The sequence below is a fragment of the Podarcis filfolensis genome (genome assembly GCF_964270895.1).
Source record: "Podarcis filfolensis genome assembly, chromosome: 6".
Taxonomy (NCBI): Eukaryota; Metazoa; Chordata; class Lepidosauria; order Squamata; family Lacertidae; genus Podarcis; species Podarcis filfolensis.
In genome coordinates this window covers 52,891,246-52,910,971 of record NC_139609.1, presented here as the reverse complement: position 1 = coordinate 52,910,971, position 19,726 = coordinate 52,891,246, and the positions used below count along the sequence as shown (strand labels likewise).

The 19,726-nt window shown below is 44.8% G+C and overlaps 1 protein-coding gene across 6 annotated transcripts in view; it reads left to right on the top strand.

Moving 5' to 3' along the window:
- Positions 1-5,330: 5,330 nt before the first annotated feature.
- KIF21B (kinesin family member 21B) overlaps positions 5,331-19,726 on the top strand; it is a 68,700-nt gene continuing 54,304 nt past the window's right edge. For 3 of the 6 annotated variants that reach the window (XR_014549098.1, XR_014549099.1, XM_083617784.1), the window contains exon 1: positions 5,331-5,688. Coding sequence is in view for 3 of the 6 variants with exons in the window: in XM_083617784.1 (XP_083473910.1) it covers positions 5,645-5,688 (44 nt within the window). In the remaining 3 variants the exon portion in view is untranslated. The remainder of the gene's footprint in view (positions 5,689-19,726) is intronic. The other 3 variants (XR_014549100.1, XM_083617783.1, XM_083617782.1) reach the window with 1 other exon arrangement.

Here is a 19,726-nt window from a genome sequence, read left to right as displayed (position 1 = left end):
TGATTATTTTATTTGTTTATTTGAAATATTTACACCTCACTTTAAAAAAAACAAAAACTTTCCAGGCCAACTTACAAACAGGTAAAAGCAATAAAAACACAGCAATAGAATGAAAGCATTAAAATCTAAACACTGTTACACACTCTCTCACATACCTACACCTCAAAAACAGGATTGAAGGGTTTTATTGCTGAATTTTGCAGAGCCTCTGAATTATCTAGCTGGCTACTAACAGATATTGGAAGATTTGAGTGTGAATTCATTTAGAATTCTAGCCCACATTATTCCTAGGTTATAGTGCTTTACACTAATAATTGCACATCAGCATGTTTAATTAAATCACACAAACAATCCATAGTTTGGGCTAGGGATTTGGCAAGTCAAGAATACTCTGAAAGTCTGGCTCTTAGAAAAGTTGTGGAGTTCTGATTCATACTGTCTTTAAACATATATTGCTCTCAAACTTACCAGTTGTCCTGGTCTTTGAATTAGAATTCTATAATTATATGTATAAGGAATTTTGTTGTTGGGTGCAGCCCCCAAGATGGCCTCCCTGTGTGTTTCTGGAGTTGATTAATGGATGAAATAATGAAGAGGGCCCAGCAACATTCAAAAGGGGAAGAAGCAATCCTTCAGGGCACAATGAGTTTCAGAAATTTTCATCTGCAAAATGTTGACTTAGTCATGCCTCTACTGCCGCAAGGACAAAATTCCTAGAACCACAGTGACAGCCATACAAAGATGCAAATCTGAAGAGCTGGACAACAAATCTGAAAGTGTATGATGCAATCCTGAGCTGCAAAGTATTACTGACTATGGTTCTATCTTCAAAGACAGTATGCGTCAGAACCAGACAGCTTCTCTAGAGCCTAATGCTACCGAATATACATGAAATAACAGAAGTAAACAAAACCCACAGCCTCAGACGTGACCATCTCAATGTCATCCAGTGATCTTAAAGGCTATGGGAGGATTTGAACATGAGTTATATTCTTGAGTTATAGTCTACCCACTGCACTTAACTTAGCTCTTCAGTCCACCTGGGGTGTGTGAAAAATTTGAGGAAGGGTATCTTACCCAGTGCTCTTTTCTATGACTTTATAATATAGCCATAACCTCTTTTTTTTGTCTGCTATCCTGTGCCTTTAACAGCAGCTTGATCTGCAGACATTAGTAGGGGATAATGTTTATCTCTATGATATGAAAAGGCTTGCTTGCCGATTGCTGCAGATTGAGCTATAAAAGTCAGAGAAGCAGGCTCTTTCCCCCCCTTGTCAGTTGGTGCTACTGCTATAAAAGCTCCTGGGGTGGAGTGGAGAGAGAAGCAGCTAAACTCTGTTACCACTTTTGCAGACAACAAAAGCTCCCATAGCTCCTCATTGCTGCTCCTGCCTGGTGTGCCTCTTGTGCCACGACGCCCCACCTCCTAATATATCCTGCGTTTTAAAGCCCAACACAATCTCAGCAGCCAGCTCCTTCCACACAACTGGCTTCATCTCAACGCTAATAGATATTAAAATACGGAGGAATTATGCATCCCCAGGGAGGTGCTGAATCAATAGAGCCTGGCCGCTCTCAGGGCTTTTATTTGTTAAGTCAAAAAAATGGGGAATGGATAAAGGGCTGCTGGGAAGCAGAATGCACAGCCAAGCCATTGTGAATATTGAGCTGGAGAGGGTTCTCTCTAGGGTGCTGAAAGAAAATCCTCTTCCCTCTGGAGGCCAAACTCTGCTATAGCCAGCCAGGGATCCTGAACCACCCTGGAGCAGTGAGTACGAGTTACATGCCCAGCTGTCCAATAAATTGTTTCCATTTCAAAGCATTTAATTGCAAATTACAGTTAGGAAGAGAAGCAAATGGCAAGAGGAGTCTAGAAAAATAGGTGTCAGAACTCACCTTTAGAACGGCAATGGCACCCACCAGAGAGGTGCTGGGACTCTCCCACATGAGAGGTGCCAGAACTGAGTTCTCTCTGAAAAAAAGCCCTGCATATCATCATCATTCCTGAAATCTGCCACAGTCTCTGTTGCCACCACTCCTTCCTTTGCGCCGACTCCACCATTAACAGTTAACATTAGACAGCAAAGGTGGATGTGAGATGCAAAGAAGCCAGTTTATCAAGCCTCATTTGTATGGAGCAGCTTTTGATAATTACTACCAAATAAACAGCAAAGTTTTTTTGTTTGGGTTGGGGGTAAATTTGGAATTGAATGGACTCTTCAGTATCCTCCGTTTAAGCAAAGTATCTGTTGTTTAAGCAAGGAAATCAATCAATTGTGCTCTTTATGTCAAGGCAAATTATGATCAACTTTCCTCCTTTGACTTGTCAAAGTCATTCCCTCCCCAAAGGCTGTCTAGAGTTTTTCTCTCAACTGATTAAAACACTTTGCTGAGAAGACTTTGCAGCACATTGGTGCAGAATCAACGTTGTGATAGAAGCTAGAGATGCCAATATATAGTCCACTTAGCCTTCATTGAAAAGATGCATGTTGACAACCAGTTATCATTAAACAGAGATGGAACTGCTCCATCATTTGCGCCATCATTCGAGGTTAGTATTTTTGCCAGCTGGCATTAGGCATTCAGAATTAAGCATCCCATAAAAAAGCATCCTTAAGCAATCAGAAAGGGGTTAGTGTGTCATGCAGTACAATAAAGATGATGAATCCACCCATCATACAGTTAGTGCTTGTGAAACACTGACCAATTCATCATATATATTATACACACGCAGTGCTATAACAATAAAATACATCCATTGGATGTTGACAAAGGATAAACGTCTTGAAGCTCTGGGTTTGCAGTTGGGAGCTACAAAAGTATAAACATTCAGAGAAAATCACAAGATTTATATACAGCTTCATTGTACTAAAACCTCAAAAAGAATAAAACAGTAGAATTATCAGTAAAAGACTGTTAGAAATCACTATCTAAAAGTTAAAAAAAATAAATCAACAAGCTAATTGATAGTTAATACCAACCACCTGACATTTATGTATGCATTCATTTTATTTATAACATTTTAAACTGCCCTTCATCTGAAGATTTCAGGGCACTGATGTTATATTTAAACAAAGAAACAAACAGCCACCAACAACCTATAGGTAAAGGTAAAGGGACCCCTGACCGTTAGGTCCAGTCGTGGACAACTCTGGGGTTGTGGTGCTCATCTCGCTTTATTGGCTGAGGGAGCCGGCGTATAGCTTCTGGTCATGTGGCCAGCATGACTAAGACGCTTCTGGCGAACCAGAACAGCACATGGAAACGCCATTTACCTTCCCGCTGGAGTGGTACCTATTTATCTACCTGCACTTCGACATGCTTTCAAACTGCTAGGTTAGCAGGAGCTGGGACCGAGCAACGGGAGCTCACCCCATCGCTTTTGATCAGCAAACCCTAGGCTCTGTGGTTTAGACCGCAGCGCCAGCCGCATCCCCAACAACCTATAGATCAGACTAAAGACGTAAAACTAAAGAACTCCTAAAATATCTAAAATGTTTGGGTAATGGGAAAGTCTAAAGCTGTGCCTCATTTGGCCAGTGGTCCTGCCCAATGAGAGCCATAATCCAACAACATCTGGAGGGCCACAGGTTTTCCTATCCCTGTCCTGGGTCCAGCTTTCCAGGGCAGCTATAAGCAGTGACCCTTCTGGGGCCCTGGCAGCTGCCCAAGGATGCCAGGAACTGATACTGGCCCCATTACCACATCTCTGTCTTCTCAGCAGGGCTTTCTGTGATCCATCAATACAAAGGCTCAGTATTTAAATGTGAAAGGGAGCTATTAATTACTCCCCAGGAAGGAACATAACCAGCTTAGCCAGCTGGCTATAATGGTCATCATAAACCAGGATTTCAACATTGCTTGCCTTACAAGAAGACAAGCTAAGGAAAGCAGAAGGATATCCCAGCCAATATGACTGCTTGAAACAAATTATTTATAACATCTTAAACATAAACACACTAGCCAGAGCCTCTGGCTTTTAATTAACCTACAAAGAACCCGTCAATCACACTCATTTATCCTATTGTGAGATGAAGAAGACACATGGTAGGTAGAGATGCGCTAAAAGAATTGCCAGCACCCAATCCAGAGAATATGCATGTGTGTTTCTTGTTCAGCCTTGGCTTCCCTCATGTATTATCTACCTGGTCGTGTCGCCTGCCCACTTCCCCCACCCACTGAAACTAGTAGGACACGAAGGGATCAATAAATATGATAAATAAAAAGCAGAAATGTGTGCAGGCACAGGTTTCCTGTTCCAGTTACAAACTACTGGGCACTCCTGTTTACTATACATGCACTCCCTCTCTCTGGACGGGCAAACAAGCATCCCTCCCATGCTCACAGAAATGGAGAAAGGCCACCTGCATCAGAGATGGGGGAATCTGCTGTTGGATTCCAGCTCCCATCAGCCCCACGCAGCATCTGGAGGGCACCAGGTGGCTGACCAACGCTGGTATAGAGCATCATTTACAAGAGGAGACTTTTGTTTAGTTATTTAGGATGCAAGGCGGGCAACTTGGCCACCTGTGGCCAGTAGGGGGCAGAAGAGACTCTTTCTCAAGCTCCTACTGCCCTAAACTTAAGTGTCTCTCTCCTGCCCCCTTATTAGGATTTAACACAATTCACATCTCAGTAAGAGAAAAGGCTGCTGGGCATCTCCACACCGCAGTCCTATGTGGGTCTACTCAGAAGTAAGTCACACTGAGTTCAAAGGCAATGGTTCCCATGGAATTACGACTGCCGTCTCAGTTTAGCCACCGCGCTGAAGGGGAGATTCGCATCGTATCTTTTCAGAGCACAAAAGCTCTGTCCTGCAGCTTCACTCTTCCTACTCCGCATTGCACCCGGTTCGCACACATACATATTACATTAGTGTGGGGGGGGGGCAGTCCCACGATCCATGTGCTCACACTTGAAATAACTTCCGAGCTCATTCCGGCTCTTCTCTGAATGCACCATGGGCGGCTGTGGGTAGATCAAGGCACTCTGCACATGCTCAAGAGACGAAATGGGCTGCAGCTCACGAAAGCTTATGCCTCACTAAAAACCCGCCCCGTCTTTAAAGGACTTTTTGTTGGTGTTTTGTTTTTTTAAACCCCTGACTGCATGGAGAGCACGCTCTCGAGTCCATCCTTACCTCCGAACTGAGTCCTAATGGTAGTGCGCCCCCCTGGGCTTTCGCCTCCCACCGCCCCAAATCCGAATCAATCCCTCCTCCACCTTTTTCCTCGACGGAAGGGGCGGGGGGGGCGACGTTCTGGGCGCCCCTCCCCCTCCCCGCCCCCTGCTCCGGGCAGCTCGAGGCTCGCTCGCCGCGCGGGCTCCCTCAGCAGTCCCGCTACTGCCGCGGGGCGGGCAGGAGGGAGAAGGGCGCTGCGTAGCTTTGCGCGCCGCCGCCGCCGCTGCCTCCTCTCCCAGGCAGGAAGCGAGAGAGCGCGGCTGGCCGTAGGAAGAGCAGCCGCCGCCGCCGCCGCCCAGCATGCCCTCGCCTGCCCCAGGCGGCCTCCGCGCCTTGCGCTCTTCTTAGCCGAGTCGCCGCCTCAGCCTCGTCTTGGCCCCGGCCCCATGGTGGTTGGGGGGCAGCGCTCTGCTGCGGCGCGGGGAGGCGGCAGAGGAGGAGGAGAACCAGAAGGAGGAAGGCATGGCCGCCCAGGGGGACAGCTGCAGCGTCAAGGTGGCCGTGAGGTGAGCTCGGAGGAAAAGAGCGAGGGGGGGGGGCGGGCTGGGAAAGAAAGACGTTCGGCGCAGGTGGGCGCAGACAAAGGGTGTCCCTCGCGCCGCTCGCTGCAGGCCGGTCCATTCATCTGTCGGGGGTGGGGTGGGGAGGGGAGCCTCCCTACGGCAGAGGGGAGCTTGTGCCATCGGTCTTTCCTCAGGTGACATGGGCATTTTTGGACTTGCCTACAGCGGTGATCCTGCCCCTGGCACACGGACCCGCGTTTGTGGGACTGTTAGACGGGCATCCTTGGGGAGAGGCGCGCGCCTCCGTCTGCAGGCAGGGGCGTGTGAGCTTTACCGGTTGTGTGGCATGTGTGACACACACACACACACTCCGATCCGTATTGTCCTGTTCCTCTTTGTCTCTGCTGCAGAGGGTCACCCGGAGTGGGGGGACTGCACTGTCCAATTGCTGGGCTGATCGGTCTCTGTGTTTATGCGCATGTGATTAGCCACATCAATATTTTGGCCGCCGCACCTCACACCGTCCTTTTTTCTTCTCCTTTTTGCCTCTCCTCTTTTGTCCTGTGAGTTTAAACCCAAATATCTTCTTACAATGAAATCCTGTTTCTATCTGTGGAAGCCAATTCTCTGCTGCTTCCATAAGTAATGTGCAAGAAGCAGGTTTGGAGTATTTGTCTTCTGAAGAGACCTAGAGCTGCCCCTCCCTCTTTTTTTCTGAAGTCAAAGCAAGAGAGACAAGGAAATCCTGTATTTTGCACATTTGCTCTGCGTTTTGCTGCCTTTCCTTTCAGCCACGTCTCTGCCTCTGCCTCTCTTTGCACACTCCATTTATCCCCATTATTGATATTTCAGATAAATCCGCTGCTGTCAGGTTTCCGTACGGGCTGGCTGGTTCCTTCCCCTTGTTAAGCTCTTATCTCCCTCCAACAACAACGAAATCTGTTTTGTTTGGCTGTCAGTTCATTTTCCCTCTAACCGGAGTTTGTGCTTTAATCTGCCATATGCAGGTGCCTGATATCTTTTGAGCATCATCCTTTCGTTTGGGGTGGGGTTGGGGGTGAGTCTGCCTATGCAGTGTCTTCTGTGAATGGCAGGACTGCTTCACGCCCATCTCTCTCTCTCCCCCTCTCACACACTTTGCCAAATGATGTCGCTCCCTAGCCATTTTGCTTCTTGTGAAAGTAATAATTGCATTGCAGGTACAACATTCCCCGTTCGGGTCACCTGAAAACAGGCAATTTGCTTCCCCACTGCAAGAGAAGGGCGGTGTTAATGCAGTGGCCCACTGCCCAAGGTTTCTTCCTTTGTATTGACTCTTGCCGCTGAAGATGTATGCCCTTTGGATGTGTGTGTGCATTTGAAGGCTCTTTAATAAAAGAAACAGAGGCACTGTGGCCAGTGGAGTCCATGAGCTCTGCACAGGGAGAGCTGTGTTTTGGAGTGGGGAGGGTTAGCGATGGCTGTCTCAGGATATTGCCTTCAGTTCCCAATGCAGTCTGTCATCTGGAGACGTTAAGTGGTCTTTGTCAAATGGAATTGAAACGGTGATGGGAGAATATATCCGAACACCAGACTAGTGTATGCTGAGCACAGATACCAGGAGCTGCCATTTTGGCAACCCTTCATTGCCTCTGTCAGGGTGGGAGGCACATTTGTGTGCAAAACCCTGTATTAAGATCAGACATGCCAAGTGTGGGTGAGGCCACTACCGCAGAGACGCTCACCTGGACATAGCATGGTTTCAGTTTGGGCTTCTTCATTTTGAATCTAAGGTGACAGAGCACCTTTATAAAAAGCCTGAGAAATAGAGCCTTGTATTGTTTTGCTCCCTTCATAGCAGGATACCATTGTTACACAGAAGCAAGGATGGAGGGGCGGGAATCCTGAAATCTCTTGCTGTGTGATCACAAGCACTTCCCATCTGGCCAGGTTTGTCCAAAGACCATTAATTTATTGGCCTGAGGACTGTGAAAACAGGGTGGTTTTCCTGCCTCTCTTTCCTGGCTTGTGAACTCTCCACCCTTAGAACCTTTGTATGTGTGTGTGTAGGGCATCTCTGAGATACTCAAGATCTGGGTGTTTTAAGCAGGGAGGTCAAAGGAGAGAATTGTAGTTTACAAAACCACCTCCTCCTTGCCAAGTTAGTGTTCTTCTGTGACAGGAATACAGGAGAATATTTTTTGGTTGAGCAGATGAGCCTCTGAGTATGTGTAGATAATGAAACAGAAAGTTGGGCAGACCTCCAGTCCATCAGACCTGGTGCTGAAAATTGACCCTTCTTTCTCCCTGCTCAGAGTGTGGGGGAGGCACCGGATCTTACATATGATTTTGGCATTATTGCTCCAGACAGGTGTACTTCTTTATGGGGAACAGGCTTTACCTATTAGTTTTGTGACTATTTAGTGTCTACATTTGCATCACACTAGCACAGGGCTCCTTATTTGGTGCAGACGCTTTTCCTCCTAAGAAACTCAGCTTTTATTTTCAACAATCCCAAGTTTCTAGACCTTATGGTTTAGCTTTCCAAATGGATGACCATGGGTTAGTCTATAGCAGCAAAATTAACCAATAGTCCTGTGGTTAAAGGCTAACACATTTCTATCTATATCTATCTATCTATCTATCTATCTATCTATCTATCATCTATCTATCATGGCATAAGCTTTCATGGACTGAAGTTTTCATGGACCAAAGATGCATGAAGTGAAATCTCAGTTGGCAGGTATGTGCATAAAAGAGAAAAATATGTAAGGTGTCAGTTGAAGGGCAATGTGTTTCAAAAAAGCCCTTGTCATTGCCATTCAACTCCAACCTTACATTTTTCTTATTTATACTCTTGTGTGTATATATACCTCCTAACTGAGATTTCACTTCAGGCATCTAACAAACTGGGCTTTAGTCTACAAAAACATGCGCCTCAATAAAAACAGTGCTGTTCTTCAAGGTGCCACAGGACCCCTAGATTGCTAGTGGTTCGGCGAGAACCTGAGATTTGTGTCGAGTGCATTCTCAAGCCAAGTGGGACACAGCAGGATTTCCTGAGGTGATGAGGAAGTCATTCTTCGGTTTTCATCTTAGCTCCTTATCTTTCCCCTCCTCTGCAAGTGCACTTAGTTAAGCAGATATATGCAAGCCTTCTTAATTTGCATAATTCCAACAGATTTTTAAACACATTCTATAATTTGACGCTGGGGAGACAACAAAGAAACGAGGCAGTGGAAGAAGATGTGCTGTTTCAGTTAAATGTGCTTAAGCAGGGGGCCGTGAGGACTGGCATGGGGCATCATTCCTTTCATTTGAAAGTGTTTGTCAAACTGCAGGTATGGTGAGATGAGAAGGGGACTGAGCTGAGGTGAGAAGGCCAGTTAGAGAAGAGATGGGTGGGGGTCTTGCCTGTGCCTTTGACAGACCCTCTCTCTGGTTCCACCTGTGCAATTCTGCTCTTTATAAACAGAAGGTAGCCTGCTTTGTCTGCTCTCTGTTTTGACTGAATCCAGTAGAAACTGCTGTTTTCTTTCTTTTGCTGTTGGCCATTTCAGAAACTAATGGGAGGGGAATGAGTTTATTTTAAGGGCAAATTGAGGCTGCATCCTGCCCAAACAATACAGAAAATGCAGCTATTCCTATCTTCTTCTCCCTCCACTCCCTCCTTCCCATTAGGAACTGGCCACAGGAAAGCCCAGTTCTTAATCTTCTAACAATGCATATAGATGGATAGATTTTCAGAAGCTCTAAGCAGTCACTGAAGCAGACATCAGAAATGCTTTGTGCTCAAGAGCTGAGCTCATTCTTCACACTATGAAAAATGTGAAAGAAGGGAATGACTTGGAATATATTTGGGGAAGTATGAAACCTTAATTGCCTTCTCCCTGTGTATTTGAAGCTGATCTGGCCTGTGTTCAGATGACAGTTTTGAGGGGTGTCTTGGGCTCCCTTCCTGAGAAAGTGAATTTGACATCTCAATCCATTGACTCATAGATCTCCTCTTGACAATATTCAAGCACTCTGATGTCGATATGTACAGTGTGCTACCTTACTTAGAGAAACATGTTCAGAAAGCAAAATTGTTCTCTTAGGACAGCTACAAGGCTACATCTACTTGAGCGATGAGCTAAGAATTCTGAGAGAATTCATTGGAACTCTTATTCATCTGAGCAATGCACAAGTATTTGTAATGGATGCAGGATATGCATAGTAAGTGCTGGTTTTGGTCTATAAAACGGTTCATGACCACAATACCTCGAGCTGTCCTCTCCCCATATGAAACTGACCTGGACAAAAAACATTCCTCTTCTCCCAGTCCTTTGGCTAATTAAACAATCTATGGCCTTTTAAACTGTGTGTGGGGTTACTGCTTTTGTTTGTTATTAGGCTTTGTACTTTTGCATTTTTAATATTTAAACCACCCTCTGATTTTTGAGTGAAGGGTGATATAAAAAAGTAATAAATAATAATAAATAATAATAGTAAGTGGGAAGTGGGGTGAAAAGCAGAAGGGAGTCTGGGTGATCACTCTGCCTTCGGTGGGTAGTACAACCTACACATGCAGAATGGAGAAGATCTGTCAGTGGATTGATTGATTGATTGATTGATTGAACATTTATTATTACAGCCAAACAGCCAGCATACAAGTCAGTGGATGGACCTTTCTGATAATGTGGCTCAGCTCCTTGAATATGGAGCAGACAGAAGGGAGATGATGGTTGCATAGTAACATCTGAGAAGCAAATCAAACACTGCTTAATATCCATAGAGTAGAGGTAGGGAACATTTGGTGCTCTAGATATTGGACTCCATCCCCCATCCACCCTAGCTAGCATGGTCAGTGGTCAGGGATGACGAGAGTTTGCACTCCAGAAGTATCTGGAGGGCCACAAATTGCTCAGCCCTGATCTAAAACAAGGACTGACACATTACAGTAGCTAATAAGGATGCTGCTGAAAACCACATTCCCATGGTGAGTTTTCCATACTGGAGCTGTAATGTAGAGTAGCTTATCACATGGGTCGCCATCATTGAATGGAGAACCTCCATACCTTTCCCAAGCACTTCTAGAGATATCCTGTGAGGCCATGGAAACTCCTTATGCAGAGATGAGGATCTGTACAGCAGGCTGCCATCATATTAGAATTGTGGCACTGAGAAGTTTCCATTGGCATGTTGTTTTCATTCTCCGTGGTCATTGTAACCTGTCCATAGTGTCTGCAGAGAGTGGATTTTCACCCTCCATCCCACAATAAAATTGTGTGTGCATGTGAACCAGTCATAAGACTAGTGAGTAAAAGGTCATCGAGTTGGTGCAGCTTTAACATTTTTGGGCCTGCTACAGTGTGGGCAGAGCCAGCCATGTGGATCCTTGTCTTCAGCTGTCATACAGCTGGTTCTGATGCAGTTGGTCCTAGACACGGCGTCCCTTTAAATGTTGCAGCACCATCGTGGGGCACACCCATGGAAAAGTGACTCTGCATGCCAGTGCTTTGATATTTAAGGAGTGGGCCAATTCTTTGTTGCTTCTTGATTCTCCATTTTATCGGTAGCATCTTCTAATTTGCATCATCAGCAGATTTCACTTATAGTTTCCTTGCCAACTGAAGCCAACTGAATGAAAATACTGGTTAAAAATGGGCTTCTGGATTGATCACTGAGAAACTCCACCCCTTAACTCCACTCTGGTTTGAAGGTCTGCCTTTTAACAAAACCCTTTCTCCATTTACTGTAGCCAGTTCCTTATCCATCTTACTGTACATATATATCCTCCAGTTTCATTAATAATTGCTGATGTGGTACTGCAGCGAATGCTTTATGGCATTTCCTTTGCCCAGAAAACCAATTATCTTCTCAAAAAAGAATATCAGATTAGTCTGGCAGAAGCCTGCACAACGCTCTCTCTCCCCCGCTTCCTCCCACCTCCCCTAGAGCTCTACACGCCACTCCATTCATGTGTTGTTGTGACATGCCAGGTGATGGATAAATGTTCTTTCCCTTGTAGCCTGGGACTGTGGTGTTGTGCCAGACAGTGGCTGCACAATTAACCTTCAGCGACTCCATGTTGCCTCTTGTGTTATTTTCTTCCACATCTAATAATTATCTTTGTTCTACTTCTGTCTGTCACTGAGTGTGTCCTGCAAGCAGAAGCCTTTTTAAGCTTCTCAAACAAACAGCAAGGACAGTAACACTTTCTTTCAAGTGGTGCAACCACATACCTCTATGTGGGGGCCTTCTTTTTTATATATAGAAAAATTGGTAATGATCAACCTTCTCTTGATGTCTGCCTCTCTGCCAGCTTCCAACAGAATGGGTTGCCGTTTGCCTTACCAGCTGATCCGTTTATCCAGATTTCTCTTTAATCTTTTTCACATGATGATTTTTTTAAAAAAATAATAATAAACCGTTTTTAGTTTATGATGCCAACTTGCAGGCTTAGAGAGGTCTGTGTGGAATACTTAGAGACACATTCTTTGAAAGTGGAAGAAATCTGCTTTTCTGCCTCTGTTGGTTCTTTAGGTGTGATGAGGACTGTTTCAAACAGGCTTGTATCTGAGTCATTCTCCATATATTTCTCTCTCTCTTTTGCATTTGCAGTAGAGATTGAGGTTTTATATGCCCTCTCATTTTTTTTACAGACTTCAATGCAGCTTAGGAAATGGCATCTCAAACCAAGGAACTGACACGTGTGAAAGAAAGAAAGGATTTTTGTTCTTACTTTAATTGCAATGCTATAGCATGTGATGTCAAACCTTTCAGCTTCTTCAGTGGTTTACAAGAGGGGGTTGGGGAACTGTCCAAGAGGTACCTTGCAATGGAACTGATTTATATGGGAAATGCCAGATTTGCACATGGACAGATTGGTGTGTTTTTTTTTAAGGGAGGAGTTGTTAGGGGAGCATCGACTGCAATACACTAGAGAGACGGTGGAGGCAAAGGACGAGAAACTAAATCCTAGAGAAACCAAAGCCCAGTGAAAAGTCTCTCATGTCATTGCTCTTTGTACTGGAAAGGGGTAGGATACAGAGGGAATGGTGTTCTGCCTTCCTAACAATCAAGTCCCACATACAAACAATGGGGGGATCTGAATGGAGTTTAGTTTGTATCTTCTGAGAGAACTGCACATCCCTAGGGAGGCCAGGCCTACTTCTGACTTGGGAAGCCATTGACATCATTTGCTAACTGATGACACAGAATCTTCCTGCAGATCAGGGTTTTTGATACAGTAGTTTAATTCAAGCAGCTGAGGGCAGCTTTTCTTGCACACAGGGACCAGAGTGCAAAATTAAATCTATATGTGCTGCATCAGTTGTGAAAAGCTTGTGCGTGTATTATTTGCCATCCCCCCCTTTAAATACTTAGGAACAGAGTTTGATAAAGGATTTGCCCCCACCCCCCAATCTGAATGTGCTTGAAACAGAAACACTGTCATTTTGTACAGAAGTACATTTTGTACTGCTCTAAAATGACACCTGCAGCAGGAAGAAGGGCCATCAGACCCTGGGCAGACTAAAAAATAATCACATTTATCTTGTTTGTGGATTGTCTTAAAAGCTTATTTGCTTAAATTCATTTACATGTGCTTCATTAAGTTTTAAGTCTGCCTAATGTCCACTCCAGACCTATCTCAGACACCACAGTGCAATTTCTGGTCATTCTGAATGTCTGCGTAGCTTTTGGGACCAGTTTAATGAAGGCTGTTTTAAGTCTGGCATTATGTTAACTCGGTTTGGTTTTGAAGGTGGAAATAATTTGAGCATAAAAACTCAGGCTCTGGCTGTCGTCAAAAGTGGCTTTGTAGGAGATAAACTGATTACGGTACTTTGTGGGTTTCCTGCTTGCTTGCACTATGATCTAGCAGGCTCTGCCCGCCTTAGTTCAGAAATTACCCACGCCCATTGTTGCATGCTCATATGCTTCAGCTCTTGGCTTCGCAAAGATTGCTCCTAGTCTCTTCTGGGCTGTTTAGTGTTTCAGCAAATAACTATGTAGAGTCCAGCTCAGTCACCCAGGATGGGTTGTTTCCACTGAAAAACGCAAGCTGTTGTGATATAAGTAAACCTGACTGATAGCACTTAGTGTGGCTGATGCTAAGGTTGCTCTGCTGTGACGGCGTATTGTGTGCCATTGTTTTTCATTGGTTTGAGAATCATAGGGGTTCTATGGGCCTGGTTTAGAACTGCTAGGCAAAAGAGCTAAACAGAACAAACAAACCTGTTGCATACCAATTGCCAGAGATGTGTGCTTTCAAGAAATAAAAATTAGAAAAAATTGATTGGCCTCGGAGCACTTCCTGAAGTGTCTGAGAGCTCTTGTCAGAGCTGAGGAGGGCCAGGAAATGGAGCTTGTGAAACTGGGGGAAGGAAGTAGATTTCTCAAGTTTATTTAAACCCTTGCAACCTCCAGACCTCAGCCACTTCTGTAAACAGTCTTGCTGAAGCATGCCATGTCCTTGATCTCTCCAAGAGATGGAGCCCCCTGCTGCTAGTAACACTGCCCCCTCCCTCCTCATGTCTTACTCCAGCATATGCCAAGTGGCTTTTCCTTTTTGTAAGGGGCGGGGGTGAAATGGCAAGTTTTCAGTACTAGCCCCTTTGGGGCAAAAAGCAGGAGTATTCCATAGGAATTGGCTTCAGATGATAGCTTGCCAACTTGTTAATGGCGCTATGCTTGGTGAAAGAACACAAAGTGTACCCCCCACTTCCCAGTAGCTCCTTGCTCCCACACTGCCAGTATTTACTCTGATGTCACTCAAGCCCCAGGAAGACATGGAGGATGTAATTGGCGGGTATAGATGGAACTGGGGGAGAGGGAGTGAAAATGCTGGTTTCTTCCTAAATAGGAGTGTCCCCAGTATAAGTAGTCTGTTTCCACAGGGTGCAGGGAAGGTAGAAGCTGTTGCTGTCCATTATATTGGATTGCTTTAAGCCAGGAAATAAAAAGCTGGATCAGAAGCAGGAAGCACTTAGTACAGGGGTCCTCAAACTGTCTACTCTGAAGACCCACTTGAGAAGGCTCAGAATTAATGTAACAAAATGGCAGAGTAGATGCAGGAAAAATAGTGGGGAGAGATGGAGGCAGAGAATTACAGACATCATTTTCTACTGATATCTAATCCTTCTTCACTAAATTCTTTGCCATGGTGATTTCCTTGTGGCAGAGAGTTCCACAGTTCTCTCAAGCTAAGTCAAGGGATTGGAAGTATTGTGATCCAGCCTCCCCATTTTAAGCAGAATTGCTGATCCAGAGGGTCTAAGTATAGAAGGGTTTGTTTTATTTTATATTTCACCCCAGCACATGTCTCTCAAAAGTATCTTTAGTTGTCTACTGTTATTTATCCTCCTTTCACACTCGTAACTTGTTCCCTGTTCCCACTGCCAGTTTATTTCGTTCCTCTTCCCTGGCTCAATTTAACATTCACTTCTTCCTCTTCTTTGACAGTTTGACAAGAGTGAGCATCCCCTTCACCTCTATTCCCAGTTTATTATTATTTATTAAAATATTCATCTTTTGTCTCTCTGACTTCCTTCAGTGGCCCCTTTGACTCCTTCACCTCAGAGGAGGCAGGAAAGGCTTCCTGGCTCAGTAGGAGGCCAGCTGTGGTTTGTGGGCATGTGTGTGAAGCAGAGGACCCAGAAGTCTCAGCAGCTGCTCCCGGGGTCTTCTCCTTTTCACCTCCCACAGCCACTTTGACTCTTTTACCTCCCTTCTTCCTGTTCCTTTCCTGGCACATTATCTGTTTTCCCCTTGCTACAATTTCTTCCATTGCAAATCTGCATGCTATGCTCTCACTCTTGCCTCTGCTGTTTAACCTGACTCCCGTTCCCAGGCATGCTCATGCACTGCACATGCGGGGAGCTGCTGCTAGGGTGCATCCAATCAGAAGGCTGCAGCATGACCAGGGGATAGGCTGTGATACTAATGCTTGTTTGATGGTCCCTGGCCCACAGTTTAAGAAACACTGGCGTAGCAGGTTCTTCATGTTTCCATGGGTTAAACTGGTGTGTAAAACTGATTGTAGCTGGTGTCAGTTTTGCAATGTGCATTGATGTTCCTGTTACGTTCTGGCCTCGGAAGGTTGTGGATTTTTAAAAGGTTTTTAAATGTAGGTTGGATGGCCACCTGTCAGGGATTTTTCAGCTGTGATTCCTTCATTGTGAGAGTTGGACTAGATGATCCTTGTGGGTGCCTTCCAGCTCGGCAGTTCTATGATTCTGTGACCGTGTTAACAACATGCAGCAGAAATAGTGAATGAGGCTCAAAAGCACATTTTAAACATTGCTTGTAAAGATGGAACCTGCACAGGATCGGAGCTGAATTGGAACAAAGAAACCGAGGGATCAGATCTTTGCAAAGCATTTTGTAGCTGTCATATGGAAGAGGCTGTAAATACCTCCATGTTTTGGATGAGATGCAAGTTGGACCCTTCCAATGCATACGTATGGTATGAGGGAGCAGCACAAGAATTGTCCTCCTCTGGATGGCCAGAGCTGCCCACCTGGAACCCACTTTGATACTACAGCATCATGGCATTCTAAAGGAACCACCTAATGAGAAACAAAAGCATCTTTTAGGTATTCTGGCAATAGGTTGAGATCTGCTTTTCCAGCAGTATTTAATCCCAGGACCCTGCTGTAGCATTTCCCTGCCAAGGTGGGAAGAATGAGTGCAGTGGGCACTAGTGGTGCCAGACCTTTAAAACATTATAGCAGTGCATTGGAATGAAGCCATGGAGAAACATCTCTCCACACTGCTGCTGGAGCATCTCAAGTGTGCCATAATGTATGTGGGATCTACACTTGCATGCTTGTCAGCTATGCAAAGGATAGTTTGGAGGGGATGGTAATCCTGAATGGAGGAGTCTTATCATGGTAGATTCTTGGATGAGACATTATTTCTCTGGCTTGGGAGGCATATTATTGCCTTGGCTACAAAGCTGTCAGTTGGAGTAAGCATTACCAAGGGGATGGCGCTGTCTAATACGGTACTTACCCCGTGTGAAGGGATGCAAATGCTGCTATTGGCTAATGCTTGGCACAAACAGGGCCTTTCTTCCTAGGGTTTTGGAAGGTCTGATGTCATGTCAACAAGATTTCATTTGGCATCACTGAATCCGTCCATGCAAGAAAGACACAGTAGGAGCTAGCAAAGGACAGCTGCCTTGTGTGCTCTGCTCTGGAACTTTCATGCAGTAACCAGCAGAGCTGATGCTGCTGTTCTTGAATGGCAGGTGGGATTGGCCATTGGATTGCCATTGGATTACCATTGGGAATAGGTAGGAATATGGATCTGTGAGAAAGTTTGTAACAAGAGAGGGAATCTGAGCTGTGGTAGCCAGGAATGGCTGCAGAGATCAGGTCTGCTGCCACTAGAAAAATGAATGGGAACAATGAGAAATGTACCTGTTCATCAGTCTGTGCTTTCATTTCATAACAAATGAAATTAAACTCTCAACTGTTTATCTGATGCTCTAATGTATGTATTGTTGTTTGATGCTTTTTTACTTTGTAATCAGCCTAGAAGTACATTGGTTCATAAATAAACAGTTTGGTTCAATGTTTCATTCATTCTGAAACAATGATACACATCTCTAGCTTTTCATTTCTTTCTAAGTTGTTACACAGATCTGTACTCAGCAGGGTGTTTTTGGAGCCAAAAAAATGCAAAACAAATAGTAATAAGAATCACAGAATTAAAACCATTAAAATTCAGCATACACGAAAATAAAGCTCCTCCAAATGCTTTCTGAAACAATAATTCTGCCTCATTTGCAACACAAAAAGATGGGGGGAGTGTCATTGGGGTCCACATGGAGGGCAAAGGGAAGAAGGTGCCCCCCTGAATGGCCCCTCTGAATGGCTAAAACTTTAGCTCCGCAGTTTTCTTTTTTAATGTCAGTTTCTAGCATTTGTAGAACCTGAAATATGAGGCAAAATGAACAAGCGCTTTTCTTATCTTTTGTGTGTGTGAGAGAGAAATAAGCCTGCTTCCCCCTTTCAGTGTCTGACTTTGATTCCCCCTTCAAAGATTCCCATGAGCCCCTGGGTTGGGTATATATTCCTGCCATTCCTCTATTTCTGCATGGCCTGTTGCTGCATGGCTCAGGCTGCATTACCTATTTGTAGCAGTGCAGAATATGGACATTTGGATCGGGTCTCCCTCACTTTTCCTTCTTGCCTCTCCAGCTTCTGTCCTGGAGAACTGCAGCCTTGTTTCAGGCTTTATACTTGAGCAGGGCTTGGCAACGCAACCAGGGAGATGTCCATGCCACCCACACCCCAACATTCCTTTCCACTCCACCCTTGTCCTTCTTGCATTGCCTGGGAAGGTCTCAAGCCTCCCAATGATTAGGAGCCCTGTGATGTTACTGGGACCCTGGTTGTGAGGAAGCTTCTTATCATGGAAAATGTGCTTAGCACCCCACTTCAGACATTCCAGTTCAATGCAAGAAGGTCAGTGGTGGAGAGGGTGCAGCTGCCCCATGCAAGGATGTGTTTGGTGTGGGGGGAAGCTGGCACGCACTGCCCCTCACTCCCATTCGTGTTTCCATTCCCTCTTCAAGCATCATGCTTCAAGGGCTCTAATCTCTTTCCTCATCTGGCAAGCTTCTTTCTGTAGGAACCAGAATGCTGTTGACTAGCATCTCATTCACAAAGCTACCTCCCCATCCGCTTTGTCTAATTTTTCTGGCTCCTATGCAAACGGGACTGTCATGTTTGAAGAGTGTGAGTTCCAGTGGTGAGAGTTATGAGGTTAGTTCGTGCCTGGGCTGAGCTTCAGACAGTTCTGCTTTTCTTTGTGCTAAATCTCGCCTTGAGGGCTCTGAACATGTGATACAAATAAAGGGAATGGATTGATGACAGTTACCATTCTCGTCTCTGGGTGATTCCTCTTGTCAAGTTTTCTTCACAGTGGAAGTTATGTCAGACTTCTAGACTGCAGTCCTACACACACTTATTTGAGACATAGTCCTGTTGAACTCAGTGGGACTTACTTCTGCCTATACATGAACAGGATTGCACCACAGAGTTCTTGTGCTTTTTCATGAACAGGGTGGGCTCCATTAAAAACAAAGTGGACCTTTTAAAAGCATGCTTAAGCACAAGCACTTAAGATCGGTGAAGCACAAGCACTTAAGATCCTCTACACCAGGCATGTCCAAAGTCTATTTCGGGGTGCCCACTGGGGTAAAATCTTTAAAAAAGCACAACAACTTTGGGGCAAAAAAAAGTTCAACAACTTAAATCCTAAAAAGCTCAACAACTTTGGTTAGCCCTCACGCATGTTCACTTCATCAAATCTGGCTCTCTTTGAAAAAAGTTTGGGCACCCCTGCTCTACACAGAATGCCCTTTCACCCTGGCATTGTGATGACACACCAGGGCATTTGTCCCAGACATAAAAGCTTTTAGCAGCATGGTGGTGCACAATTTGTCCCAGTTTAGTTATTTGGGTATTATTTATTTCTTTTGGTATTATTTATTTTAAAACATTTCTGTGTTGCTTTTCTGGACAAAGACCCTCCAAAGTGCATTGCAACAATAAAACAACACTAAAATAAGTGTTACCAGTACACTTCAAAACAATAAAACTCATTCAAATCCTCCACAACATAATCCAGTCCAGCAAATGGGACAAAAATTACTTGAGGGAAGACCACTTGAACAACATAAATCTTTTGGGGGTCCCCAAAAGCCTCAAAAAAGCCGCCACGCAAAAGGCCTTGTCTCTGGGTACCACCTCAGAGACCTAGGGTGTGTGGGTGTGTGAACACAAGAGGGCCTCTGGTTGAGATCTCAGTGTCTGGGGAGGGTGATATATTGTTTAGTACGTACAGTAGGTGCTGCAGGGCCAGCAAGTCCTACTTTCATATACCAATTTGTGAATAGTCAGGTGAGGCAGATAGAGCTGTCAAAACAGGATTTCAAAAATAAGAGGTGTGTAAGACCAAACAGCACATCATAAGGCAATAATAATTAGAACTTCCAATTCATTTTCTTTTTTTTAAGGTTGTTACTCACCTGGGGGTGAGGGTTGTTAGGGTTTTGTTTTTGTTT